The sequence below is a fragment of the Mustela erminea genome, chromosome 2 (genome assembly GCF_009829155.1).
Source record: "Mustela erminea isolate mMusErm1 chromosome 2, mMusErm1.Pri, whole genome shotgun sequence".
Classification (NCBI taxonomy): domain Eukaryota; kingdom Metazoa; phylum Chordata; class Mammalia; order Carnivora; family Mustelidae; genus Mustela; species Mustela erminea.
In genome coordinates, this window is record NC_045615.1 from 154,351,955 (window position 1) to 154,371,210 (window position 19,256).

The 19,256-nt window shown below is 37.6% G+C and overlaps 1 protein-coding gene across 1 annotated transcript; it reads left to right on the top strand.

Annotated features, from left to right (window-relative positions):
* Positions 1-2,331: 2,331 nt before the first annotated feature.
* On the top strand, positions 2,332-16,622 carry AMTN (amelotin). The gene is made up of 9 exons (XM_032334501.1): positions 2,332-2,442; positions 2,547-2,615; positions 4,602-4,688; positions 6,555-6,620; positions 7,970-8,059; positions 11,916-11,951; positions 13,453-13,479; positions 15,382-15,646; positions 16,335-16,622. The coding sequence occupies exons 2-9, from the start codon at positions 2,562-2,564 to the stop codon at positions 16,343-16,345; spliced, it is 636 nt and encodes a 211-aa protein (XP_032190392.1). The 5' UTR covers positions 2,332-2,442; positions 2,547-2,561; the 3' UTR covers positions 16,346-16,622.
* The last annotated feature ends 2,634 nt before the right edge of the window (positions 16,623-19,256 follow it).

Here is a 19,256-nt window from a genome sequence, read left to right on the forward strand (position 1 = left end):
CCAGACAGTCACGGTGATTCAGTTTCAACGAGCTGTTTTCTAGCGCTGTGCTCTAGGCTAGAGATAGAGCATGAGTCTCCTCACCTAACTCCAGAAACAACAGTGCCATAAAATTCAACTCTGCCTCCACCAAAGAGAAAAATAAAAGAAAATTAAGGAAGCGCAAGCTCCTACACATTCATTGAAAATAATGCCCCAGGAAAGTGGATTTCCTAGGGTCACATGGGATGCTTGAATATTTCATGTTTCCCCCCACCAAAATGTAAGCTCATGAGGACATGGATTTTTGCCCCTTCTAGCCACTTGCATTTCCAGGGACTAAAACAATGTTAGCAGAACACAGAGTGAATATATCTGAATTATGGGTTGGAAGAATGAGTTGAGTTAGTAAAGGAATCAATGAACGTATTGAAACCCTGTGAAAACATAAATAAATTTGATCAGGTTATTCTCTGTCTCACCAATTATATTTGTTCTTCAAATCCATTTAGAACCCCATTTCTTTTTTTGTTTAAGATTTTATTTATTTATTTGACAGAGAGAGATCACAAGTAGGCAGAGAGGCAGGCAGGTAGGGAGAGGGAAGCAGGCTCCCCGCTGAGCAGAGAGCCCGATGCAAGGCTCGATTCAAGGACCCTGGGATCATGACCTGAGCCGAAGGCAGAGGCTTCAACCCACTGAGCCACCCAGGTGCCCCTAGAACCCCATCTCTTCTCTGAAGTTTTCTTTCACCTCAACCTTGTTCCAACTCCCAATAGCATGTACCTCTACCATATATTCATTGATATGTGGTGACCATCTAGTGCTTTGCAATGCCATTAACATAGAGGACGCTAAACAAATATAAGACAAGGCCTTAAGGACTCTCCCTCCAATTCAAGAGAAATATACAATTGAGCAATAATGAAGGAGCCCTATAAAATAATGTCTAATTAAGTGCCACCATGAGTAACAGAAACTAACAAAATGTTACAGAAGGTTAAAATTAGGTATCTCTCCACCCCCATCCCCTACTTTGACCCTTACTCCATTTTGTTCTAGTGAGAGGAACCAAGAACATCATCCCTCCATACCTGGACGCTTGGTCTGCCTCGGTGCTCTGTTTGCCTTCTTAACGAATTTTTTCTTATCCTTCAAAACCCAGCTGAGGGCCACCTCCTTGTGAAACTTGTTCCGCTTTTCCACCCCCACCAAAATTAACCATGCCCTCCTTCATAGCTGCATGTGCTCTTATCACTGTCACTTACCAACTTGCTAGCCTTTGCTTCCCCACCTAGACAGCATTCCCATTCCCACCGGACAATAACAAAAATTGATTGTGTCATGAAAGGAGTAGTTACAGAAAAGCTTTTTGGAATGCCTCATTATCTCAGACAATCTTCCACCGATAGACTTTCTGGACCTTAAAACAAGCCAAAGCTATGGTGGCCTTCCACATGAAATCCTGGCATGACATAAATTCATCATTGATTTGTACTCAGAAGTTGTTGAATAGACCCAACCAAGGTCCATTAAAAACATCATTAAAGAAGTAGCAAATCTCAAAAACTCCTGATGCAGCCTGGGGCCCTGAAAACCTATGGTGAGCACTTAGTTATTCTTTTGTTGTGAAACAGACCTCAGTGAGCATCTGTGTTTTGCTCAAGTTTAAGTATCTTTTTCTTTGTTTAAAATAAAGCATACATTCAACATTTCTGGATGGCAATTCAGCCTTATCTATTGAAACTTAAAACAGATATCCTTGAATTCTGCAGTTCTAGGAATAAAACCTACAGAAATACCCCCACATCTGTGAGACAAGTTTTATAACAATGTCCATTGTTCCATTTTTATCATTATAAAATACAATGAAAATGGATGAAATGTCCATCAAAAAGAAATGTTATGTAATATAATAAAACCATTAAATAAATGAAATAAAGCTGTATGTACTAACACATGCAGTTATCCATTATTTGTCAAATAAATAAAGTTGCTAAGCAATACGTAACAGGCCTAATTTTTTTAACTATGCACAAAGCTGAACATTCTGATGTCTGATTTGTATGCTCATAGAAACATGACAAAACAGGTACATCTGGGAAGTCATTTGGGAAAGAGGAGGTAAAAGAGGATTGTAATTTTTTTGTTTATTGTCCGCACTTTTCTTAATTGCACAAAGTATGTCTTCCTGAAATACCCTCTATTCAAATGGTAGACATTGGGTAATATGATGTCTGCAGCTAATAACTCACCTAATGAAGTGTTGGGAAATGAAAGAAACCAAATGATTTCACAGAAGCCAAGTCCTGATTGGCCTCTCAGTTGCCAGCCTCCTGGAATTGAGTTTAAATTCCCCTACAAACTTACAACTCATCCAAGGGTAAAATTATCCACCACAGACACTGGAGCAATCAACAGGACTTTGAATATTATCACACCTTTTGCCAAGTGGAGAGAAAGGTAACATTAATTGCTCCTATTTCAAATAGAGTTTTTTAAAAAATGTCTTCTCTGAACAGGGGAAAAAAATAGAGTGAAAGAGTGATACTATTTTGTTATTATAGGTATCCTTTTGAAACATGAAGACTATGATTCTGCTACTTTATCTTCTAGGGTCAACTCAGTCATTACCGGTAAGTGCAATATGTTTATTTTATTACCAAGCAGCCTCGGTAGCACCCTCTGCTTGTAGACCTAGCTTTCTCCCAGTACTCCATCAATACTGCTCTGTCCTGTGACCCATCCCCTCAGTTTTCTGTTTCTATTTTCCAACGCAAAAAATGACAAATTAACAAGGTGTCAGTGCACATTTCAACATACTTAGATTCTTAAAAAGCACCCACTCTAATGTAATAGAATTTCAATTATTTTGGCAGAACAGTGGGGTAGAAACCAGAAAATGTCTTACATTGTATCTACTTAAAGCCGATAATTATTTCATTCTCCAAAACGAAGATTTTCTTGGCAACCAATTATTTTCTCATGACTAAAGAGGTAAACTACATTTTATGACTTTCCTAATTGGAAGCATGAAACATGTAGACTTATAAAGCCTAAAAAGGTTACCAAATTGTGTGACTAGATAAACCCTAAAAAACTGATCAAAGTGTACAAAAGTGAGGGGATATTACAAAGTGGCCAACTTTTTTCCTTAGAACACTGAAAAATGTTCACATGTAACAGGTGTTTGAAAGAAAGGAGGACCAGTGTTTGAATATGTCCTCCAATTGTCCTCCAATATTTTATAGACATAGATGTGGGTGGTTTGCATCTCTAAGCAGACTTCCCTTTGGCCACCTGAGATGATATTTGACATACAGAAAAAATTAGAAGGAATTTTCTATGAAATAGAAGAACAAAAAGAGACCATTCTTAGTTGAACTCCCTTGACACATCTATAGTCACCCATACAATCAACAAATACTTAATGAAATCTCAACGTACCAGATACTGTGCTCGTGCTGAAAATACAATGGTGACCAGGGAAGAAAAAGACATGATCCTTCACGGTGTTTGCAAGGACTGTAGATACAAATAAAGACTTTTTAAAGAAACATTAATTTATAAATTATAAGTATGATTAGTTCTATGAAGAGGAACAGGGTGATCTTATGGGAATAGGATAGAACCACTGTCCTTCTTATTTCGCTCCAAATACATTTATGTCCTCCTTTAAAGACGTTGTCTGCAAAAATTGATTTTGAAACAAAGCAAATTAGTAATTCTTTTGTAAAATATGACTTCTCACTTCAAAAAATTTACTCAATGGTTCCTCTAAATAAGGTGTCGTTAGTGTATTTAAATTGTGATACAATTTGTGAAAACTCAAGAAAAATAAAACTTTCCAGGTGCCCAGTCATCATTCAGGGTTGACGAAGGAGTGGTTTGCAGGTTAATGCAGACTGCTAATAGCCAATGATGTGAGAGCAGCCAGAAAGTTAGTGGAGGAGGAGATTTGGGGTGTAACACTGACATGTCTACAAGATGTAGTAGTGATATTTATCAAATGAAAACTCAGGACACATGGACAAGGTATTTTTTATTATTTGTAAATTAATTTATTGAATTATGAAGGCATAAAAAACGAATCAATGATGATTAGATAGCTAATATCGATGTCAAGGAAATTTCACCCCTAGAGTTCAGTTATTCTTAATACACTAAGAAAATACCCCAGCCAGGAAGGAGATTGAATTTCCATTACTGGAAATGACTTGTCAGGCACAAGGCAGAACTAGGAAGGTAAGTTATGGCAGTGTACCTTCAGGCATGGGGGAAAAGCAAAAGTTTACAGAGCTAAGGTGCAGCTGATGTATTCCATGTCCTGAAAAAGGAGGGAGGCAGTTACAGAAAAGAGAAAGAAGCCTAGGAACTCCTATCTGAGGTCCATGTGCTCAACGCCACCCTACATCCTTCCCCACAATACCCTCTGCTCTGGCATTTTTCCACTCTACAATTCATCTCCTGCCATACACGAAACATCCCAGGGAGTTAAATTCAGAAACACACAGAGCCTAAAGGCAGACATTTCTGCATTTGGGACATCTTGTTACATCTGGAAATAAATGGATACAAAACCTCAGACCCATCACTGCCTGATCTAATATTTGTTATTACAGACGCAGCTTAACCCTGTTTTGGGACTTCCTCCAACAAAACCGGCTCCACACCAGGCAACACTTCTAAACCAGCAGCAGCCAAATCAGGTGAGAGTCCTACCCTGGGGAACATTTGCAGACCGACAAAGGAAGTATGGTAGGAATAGTGAGTTTAAAATCAAGATTTACACACAGTCTCATGGCTGAACAAGAGAAAAAGACTTTCTCCTGGGAACAACAACCACCAAAAAGAACCAACACATTTTTTGAAAATTTTGAGCAGAAAAAGCGAAGCATCTTCATTCTTTTTCTTTTTGTCTCAATAATAATTTGGTGTAGCAACCAACAGTAAAACCTGAAAAGCAAGAGCGACACCTAATGACAAAGCTTGATCATCAATGCCCTTGCAATACTGGGACATAATTTTATGTGGTCTGTCTGCCAGAGCTGGCAGGGATTAAGATAGCTCTAGAAAACTATCTGGATTTCCTTGTAATTTTCTTAAATTCCATTGTTACCAATGAGCTAATGTTGTAAAATTTGTTTATGTAAGAACTTTGGAAAACTGGATTATCTCTTGGCTACCCCTTCTTACAACTCCAACACCTGCTCTGCTCTAAAGGATCCCTCCTTACCTACATCTAGACTTTATGAAATAGTACAACACCAAAGTCTAAAGTTCTCTTTTTAGTTTGTGGACATTAGGGAGCACTCAAGACAGGACTCTGTCCCATTCCTTAAGGAATGAGCATTTGAGGATGCTGTTTAAGAAAGGGAAGACAGAATTAGATATGTAAAATAAAGTACTAAAGTATATAATTTATCTTTATTTCATTTTATTTTAAATCAGTTGGTTAACATTTAATGCATTATTAGTTTCAGAGGTAGAGTTTAGTGATTCAGCAGTTGCATACAACAGCCAGTGCTCATTACCCCAAGTGCCGTCCTTTATGGCCATCACCCAACGACCCCATCCTCCCACCCACCGCCCCTCCAGCAACCCTCAGCTTGTTTCTTAAAGTTAAGAGTCTCCCTCTTTGATTTCATCTTATTTTATTTTCCCCTCCCTTTCCCTGTGTTCATCTGTTTTGTTTTTTAAATTACACATAGGAGTGAAGCTATATGGTCTCTGTCTTTCTCTCATTTCATTTAACATAATACCCTCTAGTTCCATACATATTGTTACAAATGGTAAGATTTCAATTTTTGATGGCTGAGTAGTATTCATACATATGAGATATATATATATGTAGTATTTAGTATCTATATATACTAAATTTAGTAGTATATATATATGTAGTATTCATATATATATATCATATATATACATATAAATATAAATATATATATATATATATATATATATATATATATATATATATATGCGCCACATCTTCCTTATCCATTTTTCTGTTGATGGACATCTCTTTCCATAGTTTGGCTATTGTGGACATTGTTACTATAAACATTCAGACGCACGTGCCCCATCGAATGACTATGTTTATATCCTCAGGGTAAATACCCAGTAGTGCAATTGCTGGGTCATAGGGTAGCTCTATTTTCAACTTTTTGAGGAACCTCCGTGCTGTTTTCCAGGGTGGCTGTACCATTTGCATTCCCACCAACAGTGTAAGAAAAATTCCCATTTCTCCACATCCTCACCAATATCTCTTGTTTCTAACTTGTTATTTTTAGCTCTTCTGACAGGTATGAGGTGGTATCTCATTGTGAATAATTACTCTGAGATAAGAAATAAGAACCAATTACACATTTTTAAACTCAACACATTGTTAGGGTGACACTGGGGGCCACAGAAGGGGAGGCAAAGCTGGTGAAAGGCCCCAAAATTTACTTCCATTTACCTTCATCCTAAATCCACCTGTATTGGGAGTATAGACACGAGGATATCTGCCACTGACAGCACGGTGGAAACAGACAAGCTCTGGTCTCACATCAATTTCAACGCCCCTACAGGTACTCCCCTCTTTAAGTCTGATACCACTGACGCAGTTGTTCACACTGGGGTCAGATCTGCAGCTGGTAAGTACTCTTTTATATCATTTTTTTTTAAAGATTTTTTATTTATTTATTTGATAGAGAGAGAAATCACAAGTAGGCGGAGAGTCAGGCAGAGAGAGAGAGAGAAGCAGGCTCCCGCTGAGCAAAGAGCCCGATGCGGGGCTCGATCCCAGGACACTGAGATCATGACCTGAGCCGAAGGCAGCGGCTTAATCCACTGAGCCACCCAGGCGCCCCTCTTTTATATCATTTTAATATCCACTGTTAAATACAATACCTAATTTGAGTGTATCCACAAATACACACACACACACACACACACACACACACACACACACACACACTAGTATTGTAGATAAGTTGAAAGAGAACACAGAAAAGTCAGAGCATGGGGTGCTATTCAGTACATCATAAAAAGTTTTTCTTAGGGGCGCCTGTGTGGCTTAGTGGGTTAAAGCCTCTGCCTTCAGCTCAGGTCAGGATCCCAGGGTCCTGGGATCCAGCCCCACATCGGGCTCTCTGCTCAGCAGGGAGCCTGCTTCTTCCTCTCTCTCGCTGCCTGTCTCTCTCTCTGCCTCCTTGTGATCTCTGTCTGTCAAATAAAATAAATAAAATCCTTAAAAAAAAAAAGTTTCTCTTAGCAGAAGTGCTTCTAAGGAAATGAATCGAATTCTCATGTCTTTAACTGCTTTAGTTCTTCTTACCTCTTCTTCTGGCTCCTCTGCACATTCTTCCAACATATTTTCCTCACTGTCCCTAAAATGTCCACACACCCACACAAAACCTATGACCACTATCATCACCCCAACAAGAGCAAACTCGAAGGGGTAAGAAAGATCTTCATTCTTCTCGTGGACTATCTGTATAATTTACTCTATTTGGGAAAAGAAATATAATCAATACCTTTCCTGGCTAAGGTGGTGAGATTTATGCATGATACTAGACTGTATTTAGACTAGATATTTCGATGTGACCCTCACCATTTTTATGGGGAGGCCTATGAAGAAATTAATTTCTTTATAAGAAAGCTATCAGAAAAATCTCAGGAACCATAATTATTGTAGCCAAAAGTGGAAAATGAGAATAAAATCATCCAAGTAATCCTCAAGAGAATGGGTTCATATGGGAAATGTTAGTCCTGGACCTTATGGTCATACTAGTAGACTAAATAAGTCCCCTAACTTCATCTCCGCACCTAATTCCTAGTGCAATAGTATATCACATACTATTTTGGGGTGTGCATAGTAAATGTAAATATTTGCATAGCAAATCCTCCCTTTAAGCGTATTTTACGTTTAATAAATACATTTTAGTTTCTCGAATGTTCAACATGGAACAACACAATGACGATCTTGTTCTTTGCCCGACAGCTAAATCCTGCTGCAGGGATGCCACCTGGTACCCAGACCCTCCCCCTGAGCCTGGGGGGACTGAACACACAACAGCAGCTGCAATCCCAAGTAAGTTCAAGACGGGAGTTCAGTTCAACACTGGGGAGCATTTTCTATCAAGTAGAAGCCTAAAAGGGAAGGAAAGAATTTTTTTAAGGTTCTTAAAATTTCTTACACAGAGGAGCACCCAAATGGCTCCGTGGGTTGAGCATCAGACTCTTGTTTTCTGCTCAGGTCATGTTTTGGGGGTTCTGGGATGGACCCCTGCATCTGACTGCATGCTCAGAGGGGAGTCTGCTGGGGATCTCTCTCTCCCTTTCCCTCTGCCACTCCCCCTTCTCTCTCTCTCTCTCTCAAATAAATAAATAAATCTTAGAAAAAGGTTTTGCCCAGAAATTTACAGAGGAATGTTCAGCTGAACATAGAACATCTTTCGTAATTTAGTCCTTGATGAAAATTCACGGAGAAAACAGCCTGCCACCTCATAACTTCCCTAAAATACGTTTGTAACAGGTAACGGGAAAATGTGAGGTGCTGGGGAAAATTAAAAGGTAAAGAATATAAGGAGGGAAATCGAGAGGTAGCAGGAATCTTCTCTACCTTGCTGTTTTCTATAAAAGACTTTCTGGGTGGCCAGAATCATCCCAAAGAAACAATTGAGAGATGGATAAAGTTTATTTCCAGCAAACCTTATCTCCTTTTCTATGCTCTGGATTCCTGCCTCCTCTCAGTTCCCCAACAAGTCTCTAGTTCCTTCTCCCCTCCCATCAACACTTGCTTTCCAGAAAAACCTTGAAAAACCCTCTCCCATTAGGATTTAAATGAAATGCATATAGCATCACTCCTATCATAAGTGTTGCCTCTTAACTACAGACAAAGCCCAAGTTTCAGCATTGAAGCTTCTCTAAATAGCTTAATGGCTCGGAGAAAAACACAACGATCTCTTTAGAGCTAGACTAAGTTGTTTGTGGATCACTTATTCTAATGCATGAACTCAGTCCCTATCATTCCCACAAAATGGTCTAATTTTTTTAGAAGCTATTTATGTATTACGTGTATTGTGTGTTAATTATAGAAAATTAAGAAAATGTAGAAAAGCAAAAAGAAAAATAAAATTCACCCATAACCCTACCAGCCAGCACTAAACATGGTCAGCGTTCTAGGGTATGTCTTTACAGTCCTTTTGCTACACATGTAAGTATATTTTTTAAACGAAATATGTTCTTACTGTGTCTAATGTCCTATAATCTAATTTTTTCACTTAATGTATTTTGAATGGTCTTTGTACTTTGAAATATTCACTTACAAAATTGTTTTTATTGATTGCTTAGTATTCCACCATGTTGCAAAAATTGGGGTTTTTTCATCAAAATTTTTGCTTCTGTAAATAATATTACAGGGAACATCCTTCAGATAAGTCTTTGAGCATATCGATGATTATTTCCTTAGGACCAGTTCTTAGAAACAGTATTTGTGGGTCCAAAGACATACAAAATTATAAGATTTTAAAAACACATTTCAAAATTATGAAACATGAATACAGCAATGAATGAATACATTCTTACCATTGTCCTACCACAAAGGACACCTCCAGGTCTTCATAAGAGTAAGCTTGCATTAATTAGTAATTATAATCAAAGCTGAGTTTAATTGACAAACAATTTGAAGCTGCTCAATTTAAATCCTATATCATACGTAACTAATGCTTTTCTCTGCGCTTTCATTTGTCCAAAATAACAACACAAGAAACTCTCCACTGCTTCATTTATTTCATAGTTGGGAAATCCTGTGACGTAACTAATTTTTACATTTTTTAAAAAATATTGAGATGTATACTTACTTGTCTATCAACCAGTGCTTATTTCTTAGAGATATATTAGAGCCTTTACTCCAAGTATTTGTTGCTTATTTAGATCTTAATAATAAAAGTAATCCTCTGAAAAAGACTAGAGATACAGGCAAATAAAATGCATCTCTTTAACACATGATCCTGAATAACCCACATGCTACCTCCCCAGGTTCAGCTTCAGTTGTTGCCCTGCTCTAACCTTGAAGCCCAGTTTAGTACATTTCATATTCACCGAAGACTATCCACTGGCGGGGTGCCTGGGTGGCTCAGTGGGTTAAGCATCTGTCTGTGGCTCAGGTCATGATCCCAGAGTCCTGGGTTCCCCACTTCGAGCTCCCTGCTCATTGAGGAGTCTGCTTCTCCCTCAACCTCTCACCCCACTCATGCTCCCTCTCTCTCACTCTCTCTCACCCTCAAATAAATAGATAAAAATCTTAAAAAAAAAAAAAAAAAAAAAGAATATCCACTGGAGTCCAAGGCATTAGTCGGCACTGCAGATGTCACTGAGGTAGAGCAGAGAGAGTCTGGTATTAGTGAGCACTAACGTCAGTCAGTCCCCATTCTCAGTAGGGATTCTTCAGTCTCTCCAGCATATGCCAACACCTCCCTGGCCTCCTGTGCAGTCCCAGCCCTCCAATCCTGTGTCTCCCTATGCAGAGTGGCCTACATCCTTGTCAGAAACCTGGGCACCCGTCCACAGCTCTCACTTATCAAAGCAAGGCCAATGTGGTTAAGGGTAAACTCTAGAATGACAAAACTCTGGTCAAATCCCAGCTCTCTAGTTACTGTGTGTGTGGTCAAGTGATTCACCACTCCGTGGCTCATTTTCCTCATGATTTAAAAAAGGGATTAAAGTAGAATCTACCTCTAGGGTTGTTCCAAGGATTAAACGAGCAAATAAACATAAAACACTTAAAACAGTACCTACCACACAGTAAACACTCAGCGTTAGCTATTTTTACTTCAAACGATATCTCTACCAAAAACTAATAAAAAATTTTTCTCCTTATTGTTGTATCGGTGAGCAACTAAATTATCTTTTATCCTACTTTTTATTGATACATTTGTGGTTTCCTATTTGTATCTTTTTGTTCCTTTGAAATGGGCTTTAAAGAACAAATCTCAATTATGGTTTTTTCCAAATCCTCTGTGCCCCTTCCCTTCAGCCGACTTTCCAGTCACCATTCTGAAGACTGGTTGGCTTTTTTTATTGTCAGTAGCCAAAGATCTGATGGACTGCTTTGTTCTTAAATGTATATACTTAAATGTATGTGCCTTTTGGCATTCTGGGTATTACTGAACAAACTGTCCTGGGAAATAGCAAAACTAAGGGTCTGTTTCTTAAGACTTCCACATCTTTTGCATTGGTTAGTGTTAGAATTCCCATTTAGATGACTTTCATGGCACTAGGAGAATGTCTATTGAAATAAAAATAAACTTTAAAACACGAGTTCACTTGGACAAACTCTAAGTTAGTTCTTCGAGTACTACAGCATGCCAACACCTCACCCAACCCTTTTCAACTAAAACTTCATAACATTTAAGTGGTTCTCAGTGACCAGTAAAGTATTTCTCATTTAGTTCTAAGAACTCTGCCAGTATCAAGATGATAGACTATCATCCATAATTTTCTACCAGTTCTCTATTTTAGCAGCAAAATATCCAAGTAATCATTATGAAACTAAAGATATATGCTTTGATAAATCTTTGTATTTTAAAAATCCATTTTTAACATGTCTTCTACTGTCATTATTACTTGTAATAACTTTCAGTTTGGAGGTAGCTTGAGACCAAAATTATTTTTTGCCCATCCTATTCCGTAACTTCTACCTCCTGCATGTGTTTCCTTGTACTAGTTTCTAAATCTCTCTGGGTCTAAACCTGCTTTTTACAAATTGGTTGAGTTCCAATTCCCAAGCAACTCTGTGGGTTTCTATCTATGACTATAGCTGATACATTGGTGACAAGTACTTCTTCAATGAATATCGCATACTTTTAAGAAAATCTCAGTATCTGTGTCGTCTGCTAGAACTTACCTTTGGATATATTTTAATTGAATTTTTCACTTTTTTTCAGATGTTACCAGTTATTGTAGCACACCTTGGAGCCCATGTAAGATTATTTTGTGATGTGACTTTTATTTTAAATCATCTTAGTGTGAAATATGTCATCCTCCCTCAATTTACCAGATAATTGCCAAGTTTTCTATTTACTTTGCATTGTGTGAACTCATAATAATGAGCTAGCTCTTACTGAACATTTACTAAGCACCAGGCACTATTCTAGGTATTTTATTATTTGTTACATATTATCTCTGTATTCAAAACAACTTTTGAAGATAATATTTTTATTTCTACTTTGAAGGTGAGTAGGTGGAGATAGAGTTATTCAGTTACAATCACAGTTGGTAAATGTCATGGGTAAACCAGTCAGACCTTCAAAACATACAGATAATAAAAAAACAGGTTAATGGGACTGACCTAATGATTGATGATTTGGGGGATTTCTTTTTTAACCTCAAATCTATTTATTAACTATGTATCTTTTCCCTAAAAATGATACAAACATTTTCCTCTCTCCCTATTTGCTTTTATGAAAGGATCTAATACTTGAGATCATTGACAAAATTGCCAAGGGTCAAGATCATATATGACCTGCATCGGATGGTAGCTTTTACTTCTGAAAGCGGAGTCAGATATAAAGTTCATATCAATTCTTAATTCCACAGCTGGGAACACATCTCGGTGAAATAATCTGAAATACAGCAAAGGTCTATATACGAATACATCTCTCAACATAATATCTGTAGTAGAGAAAAAAAATCCAGTGCCACTTAAATTTAAACAAAAGGAAAATGATTGAGCAGGTTGTGCAAAAGTAAAAGCAAATATTTTGAGAACATTCAAATAGTACTTGAAGTTGTAATTGCTACCGTTAAATGATTGTGGGTATATTATTAAAAGAAAAACTAAGACCCAAATTATATGACCTATATAAGTTATATAAATAGCTTCCATTATGTAAAAAAAAAAAAAAGTGTGAAAAACATCCGGAGGAAAATCCATCAAACTCTGTAAGATGGGATGGTACTTTTTCTTTGTTGCTTTCTGTATTTTCCAAGTTCCCTCCAATGTGCATGTATTACTTAACAATAGAAAAGTGGGGGCGCCTGGGTGGCTCAGTGGGTTAAGCCGCTGCCTTCGGCTCAGGTCATGATCTCAGGGTCCTGGGATCGAGTCCTGCATCGGGCTCTCTGCTCAGCTGGGAGCCTGCTTCCTCCTCCCTCTCTCTCTCTGCCTGCCTCTCCATCTACTTGTGATTTCTCTCTGTCAAATAAATAAATAAAATCTTTAAAAAAAAAACAATAGAAAAGTGTATAACTTTTAAATACAGAAGATTTCACATCACTCAGATATTAGGTATTAGCAGTCCAATATCATATGCTGACCTGAATTATGGGAAACAGTCATAAGGCAATTAAAAAATTGTCAAAAAATTGAAAATGTCCCTTTACAAATTTTACAAGTATTTTAAGTTTTTAAATTATGTTATACATATCTTGCTTCAAAAATATTAAAATTTGTCTAATAACTTGTGTATTGTTTCCTTTTAGGGTGCTATCATAAGCTCAGAAGAATTGGTAAAAAAAATAAAATTAATTACTGGCATTTCAAATTCTTCTCACTGCAATCACAGTCTTGCTTTCTGTCGCTGCACAGTTTCTTTTGGCCACAACCCCTAAACCTGATGCCTACTATAAACTGAACCTTTTTTATAGATCTTTGCATTAAGATACCTTTGTCTAGCTGAGGATTTCACTCTCCTTCTACAGCTACTTTTCCATTAATTTGACTTAGCCCTTTTTCCTATATATTGATATTAAATTCAGTTCTATCCAGAAATTCAATGCATATTTTTTAACTGTTAATCATTAAAATCTAGGATTATAAGTTATTAAAAAGTATACAATGTAGAATAATATACATATTGGTATTTATTGCAGGAAAGATTAATTTTCTTGGCTTAATTTTTTTTATTTTTATAGGAAAATATGTTCTTTTGCGAGCATCCTATAGTGATGGATGAGCTTTTCCTGCACACATGAATAACTAGAGGGCTGAACTAAATAAGACTCATCTTACCATTATCAGATACTTCTATACATTGTCCCATAAGTCATTTTTAGGAAAAAAATGACTTGAATTACTGTTGTACCTAAACATACAATGAAGTTAAGAGTCAAGGCAATATCTGGGAAGGCAGATTTGTTTTTAAATCTTTCTATTGTGAAAAAGGTAGAGATTTGCTAGATTGTTCACAAATAAAATCAAGCAATGGGATTGTTTTGCAACAATGGTACATGAATGCCCACATCTACCACTTATTTAGCCAATTTTGTGTAACAGGCACCTTGGTAGATCTTTTATATACATTGCCTCACCAAATTACAAACTATAGATTTTTTTTTTAAGTAAACTATGCCCAACGTGGGGCTTGAACTCATGACTTCAAGATGAAGAGTTGCATGCTCTACAATCTGAATCTGCCAGACACCCCACAAACCACAGATTTTTAACCCAAATTTATAGATAATAAAACTGAGGCTCAGAGAACTTAAGCCTCTTAGGTCCCAAGGTCAAGAAATAGTAGATTCAGATCAAAAGTCATTTTTCTATCTGCTGTACCAGTGGTTCTCAAACTTTTTTTTTCAATTTTATTTTATATTTTCAGTTTTCCAAGATTCATTGTTTATGCACCACACCCAGTGCTCCATGCAATATGTGCCCTCCTTAATAACCATCGAATTTTTTTTAAGTAAAACCCACAGTAACAGTTATTTTTCATGCAGCTAACACACACACACACACACACACACACACACACACACAGTTCATGAAATAGTATTTACCCTTACCACATAGAATACACTCAGTAATTTATAGTTTATTTTTTGTGTCTTATTTTTTAATGATGGGCATTACCACCTTCTTTATTTCAAATCTATAAAGCCCTGACCCCCTGCTTGAAAACATCTATATTCCACTCTTGTCTCTCTCTGGCATAAGTCTAATTCTGGCTATAGTACCTGCTAATCCAAGACAGTGTTTCCCAAATTTTAATCTTGGACCACCAAATCGAGACAACTCAGGGTACTGATAAAAAAAAAATGCAGATATCTGGGGCCCCTGGGTGGCTCAGTGGGTTTAAGTCTCTGCTTTCAGCTCAGGTCATGATCTCAGGGTCCTGGGATCGAGCCCCACATCGGGGTCTCATTATTCCTTCTCCCATGATTGTGACTTACCCTTTCTGAGAGAAATAAAATACAGCATCGAATTGTAGTCATGAAACCAGCATCAGGCTTGCTCAGGAGAGAGAGGCATTTCTTCTGAAAAATGCCCAATCTTTATTATTTTCCTCAGACTATCCTTTCCATCCTACCATTCCTGTCCCAACTTGCTGCCCTCAAAAAAGAAAAGGCTAGTTGACCAGAATTAAAATGTGTCTTTTTGACTTTGTTTGCCTTTTCTTTTCCTCCTTCCAGCCAGTGGCCCCCAAAATCTTCGCAGGACTCCTTTTTCAGCCACTCTTCCCGGGATCCATCCTGCCTACCAGTCCAGCTAATCCAGATGCCCAGAATGGAATCCTTCCTGCAGGGCAAGCCGGAGTGAACCCTGCCATCCAGGGAACTGCAGAGGGCTTTTCCACAACTCCCAGCGACATAGACGATGACTTTGGAGTGACCGCTCCTGCAGGCATCCAAAAGGGCATGCACACCACCCAGGAAACCACCACTGGGTCTCCAAATGGTAAATTCTCTGAGCCAGGAAAATACCTCAGGAAGGTCACCCACAGCGTGGAGACAGTTCTTTGTCTTGCTTTGCCCAATACAGATCCTAATAAAATCAAAGATTTCCTTGACTTAACACTCAGCAATTGATTCCTGCGATGTGAGGGAATATTTTTACTGGGCCACCAATCCTACTGTACCAACCCAGAAAGGAGACACTTAATTGCTGGCATAACATATTTTCTGTCCTAGGTTAGATCGAGACGTCTTTGAAAACGGACTGTTCTCTCCTTTCCTCATCTTCTTCTGACTCCCAAACATATGCAAACCCACAGCAGATACAGTTAATCAATCATTATATTCTTGTCCAATCACTGATCATGGATGAGCCTAAACCTTCTTAACAACAACAGTGTTGCAAGCAGCCACTAGTCGTAGATGGGAGTTAGCACAGTAGGGGAACACATGTGCCATTCTCTTGAGATGGGACTTAAGAAATGTTACAAAACTAAGCTCCTTAAGCATCAAAAAGCAGAGATAATCATTTAACATGCAGGGATGTCTAGAATCAAATGTCCTTGGAAACAACAAAAGAATGATTAGATGTTGATATTCTTGCTCTTAGGAAAGAAATTTGGACTCAAGTAAAAATGTTTAAATCCAGTATACTTTTACCTGCTTTTAAAAAATGTTATATTTTATTCCAGGAATTCAGTAAGCTGTTTCAAGTTTCTTCAACTAAGCCTCCTCACATGTGGTGATACATGAGAATCTTCCTCACTGATCATATCATGGAAAAGACGGAGACACACTAGAGAGTATGAGAAGAAACTCTTAGTTTACCTAACGTTCTTGAAAGTTCAGAAAACATACTCTTCCTAGAGATGAACGACTTCTGAAAAAAAATAATTAAGAGGATAAATTTACCTTTGAAATGTAACATTATGCCACCTTGGACCTGGAAGAGAGACATATTAAACATATTTTGAAACTGACCCTTTCTCTTCTTTGGGGATAGAACGGCAGACCCTTGCAGAAACGACATTCCCCAAAGACACTTAGATCCTGCTGCAGACAGAGGACCTACTCTGGAGTAGGGAGCAGGTCAGTCATGGAGTGGATATTCAGCAATGTACGGAGAATTTCTGATTTCTTCAAAACAAACAAATTACCCACTCTCTCACATAAGCTTTAATTTTCTATAAGCACATCTAAGACGGGAAGTAGAAACAAGGAATTATAAATCATACGGCCTGGCCTCAGGTGGCTTATATACAGAGCTGGTGATTTGGGCATGTAATGCTTGATTTGGGTATATCTAAAACTGAGAAATGACGTGACATAAACACGAAGGTGATTCTCTTGCTCCATGTATCTAAAAAGTAGAATTTAATCTTATTTAAGTTTATCACTCAGACAGTTGCAGTTCACTCAGAGTGGGAGGTAGTGGAAGGGACTGACACAACTCTAGTAGAACTCTCACCAAGGAAAGACATGGATAGGTTTAATTACATTCCTCCCTATACTTGAATCAGCCCCCCCAGTATGGAACAAATCCAAATATACACCCACAAAACATATTCCATGTTAAGTTTCTCAGGTAAAGATTTCCTAATGGTTAAACATTTGTTTAGCCACAGTGTTTCAGATTTGCAGAATCTGAATGGCACATTCATGAATTGTCAAGATTTTCAAGGCCAAATGAGAGTAAATCAGAATTCAATTTTCCAAAAATATTTTTTCATTAGTGTCATGTACTACTAATTAAAAGGGCTATCGAAAGTTTTCCTAGGGGTGCCTGGGTGGCTCAGTTGGTTAGGCACCTGTCTTCGGCTCAGGTCGGGATCCTAGGTCTGAGGATTGAGTCCTGAGCCAAGCAGGAAGCCTGCTTCTCCCTGTTCCCCGCTTCTTGTGCTCATTCTCTATCTCTCTGTCAAATAAACAAAAATTTTTTAAAAATAAGATTTCCTAGATGACCCTTTATCAAAAAAAATTCTAAGCCTCATTTTTCTCCTCTATAAAATGAGAGCGAAAACTCTTTTTATACATGTCCCATAAGTTAACACAATTACCGAAGTACGTAGTGCCTTCAAGTGCTCTGCAAACTCTGCACCACTAACGAAAGTCATTTTATTGACTTTCAGTAGCCTTCTAACCAACTGAAATTACCTGTCCCTCCAGCCCTACCCTTCATTCCTATACTTCCTCACTGAGCTTTAATTACTAGTTTAGGTGTATGATTACCAGCTAGACCATCTAGCCCAGGTGTCTTCCTGGAGGAATCTGCTACTCCTGAAGGAATCTGAAGACTTTCCAAGAATTAGAGGCAAACAGATGGTTTTGGGCCAATCTCCATTCCTAACCCCCATATGTGTACTTTCCAAAGACTGACCTTGCCCAAGAATGTCTCTTTTTCCTTTTCTCCTTATGTAGCCTCTTTTCCAACACCACCAGAAAAACAAAACAAAACAACAAAAACCCTATATCTCATCTACCATAGATCTTACTGTGGAAAATTAGTCATAGAAAATCTCCAAGACACAAAACAAATGAAGAATTCCAAATATCAGTGCTGGTGTTGAGAATGAAAATAACCTTTTGCAACTAAGTAGTTTCTTGTTCTCAGCTTTCAACAAAATTAAATGAAGACCTAATGGAATTATCAGGTAATTCATCATTGAGAACATTTTTGATGGTAGAAACTAAGAATGCAAAATTAAAAATGTTTATTCATTCATTTAAAGATATCAGTAATAAATAAATTGCATGTTGATACAAATAACACATTTTTACATTAAAAATACTGTTTTATAAAATTCAAAGAGAATGCTTAATTTAGTTAACAAAATTTAGTGAGAAAAATGGGTTTATGTTTGAAATCTCCCTCATGTCTGACTTAATAAAAGATAGGATTCTCATATTTGCTTCTGCATTCAATCTGTACCTATCACAATATCACAAGCTGCTGGAAAATTCCACCATATACTCTTCAATATATGAAAGCAATATATGATCTTTACATTATTAGAAGAGTAGTTTAATCCACTGATACACCAAAACTATGTCAGGGACCCCCAAGAATCCTCACCACACTTCCATTTTTTAAAGACTTCCATTTTTTAAAGACTTCTCCCTGGAAATATACTGAAAATACATGGTGATCAGTCACATGTGTGTGACTTCTGACAGAAGCCTTCTTGCTCTTATTGTTTTGCTTCAGTCTGTGCCCTACAAATTCATTATGATACAATCACTTTCATTCTATACCCACCAAAAAAAGAGAAAAAAACCCATATTAAATGTGTAAATGTATGCACTGCAATATAGAATATATTCCTGGCAGAAGAGATCTTCCCTCTAAACAAGAAACCAATGAAAACTGAAACCTCCACTTGCAACTTTACTGTCTGATTGGTAGAAGTTTCCACCGACCAGCTTCTGGCTTTAAATATTATATAGAGCTTTCTCCTCTCCAGTTACCACATACTTGTGCTTCCAAGCACCGCAAGACAAGTTCATATTTCAATACCAACTCTTGCCTTTCACTTTGGTGTCCCAACATTTGAGGGGGGAGGTGAGGAGTATTCCCAAGAGCCATTTCTGAAATGAAACAACCAGACCAATTTCAT

Coding starts and splice junctions, on each gene's coding strand:
- AMTN (XM_032334501.1), top strand. CDS start 2,562: ATGAAGACTATGATTCTGCTACTTTATCTTCTAGGGTCAACTCAGTCA. Junction 2,616..4,601: donor GGTCAACTCAGTCATTACCG/GTAAGTGCAATA, acceptor TTGTTATTACAG/ACGCAGCTTAACCCTGTTTT. Junction 6,621..7,969: donor TGGGGTCAGATCTGCAGCTG/GTAAGTACTCTT, acceptor TTTGCCCGACAG/CTAAATCCTGCTGCAGGGAT.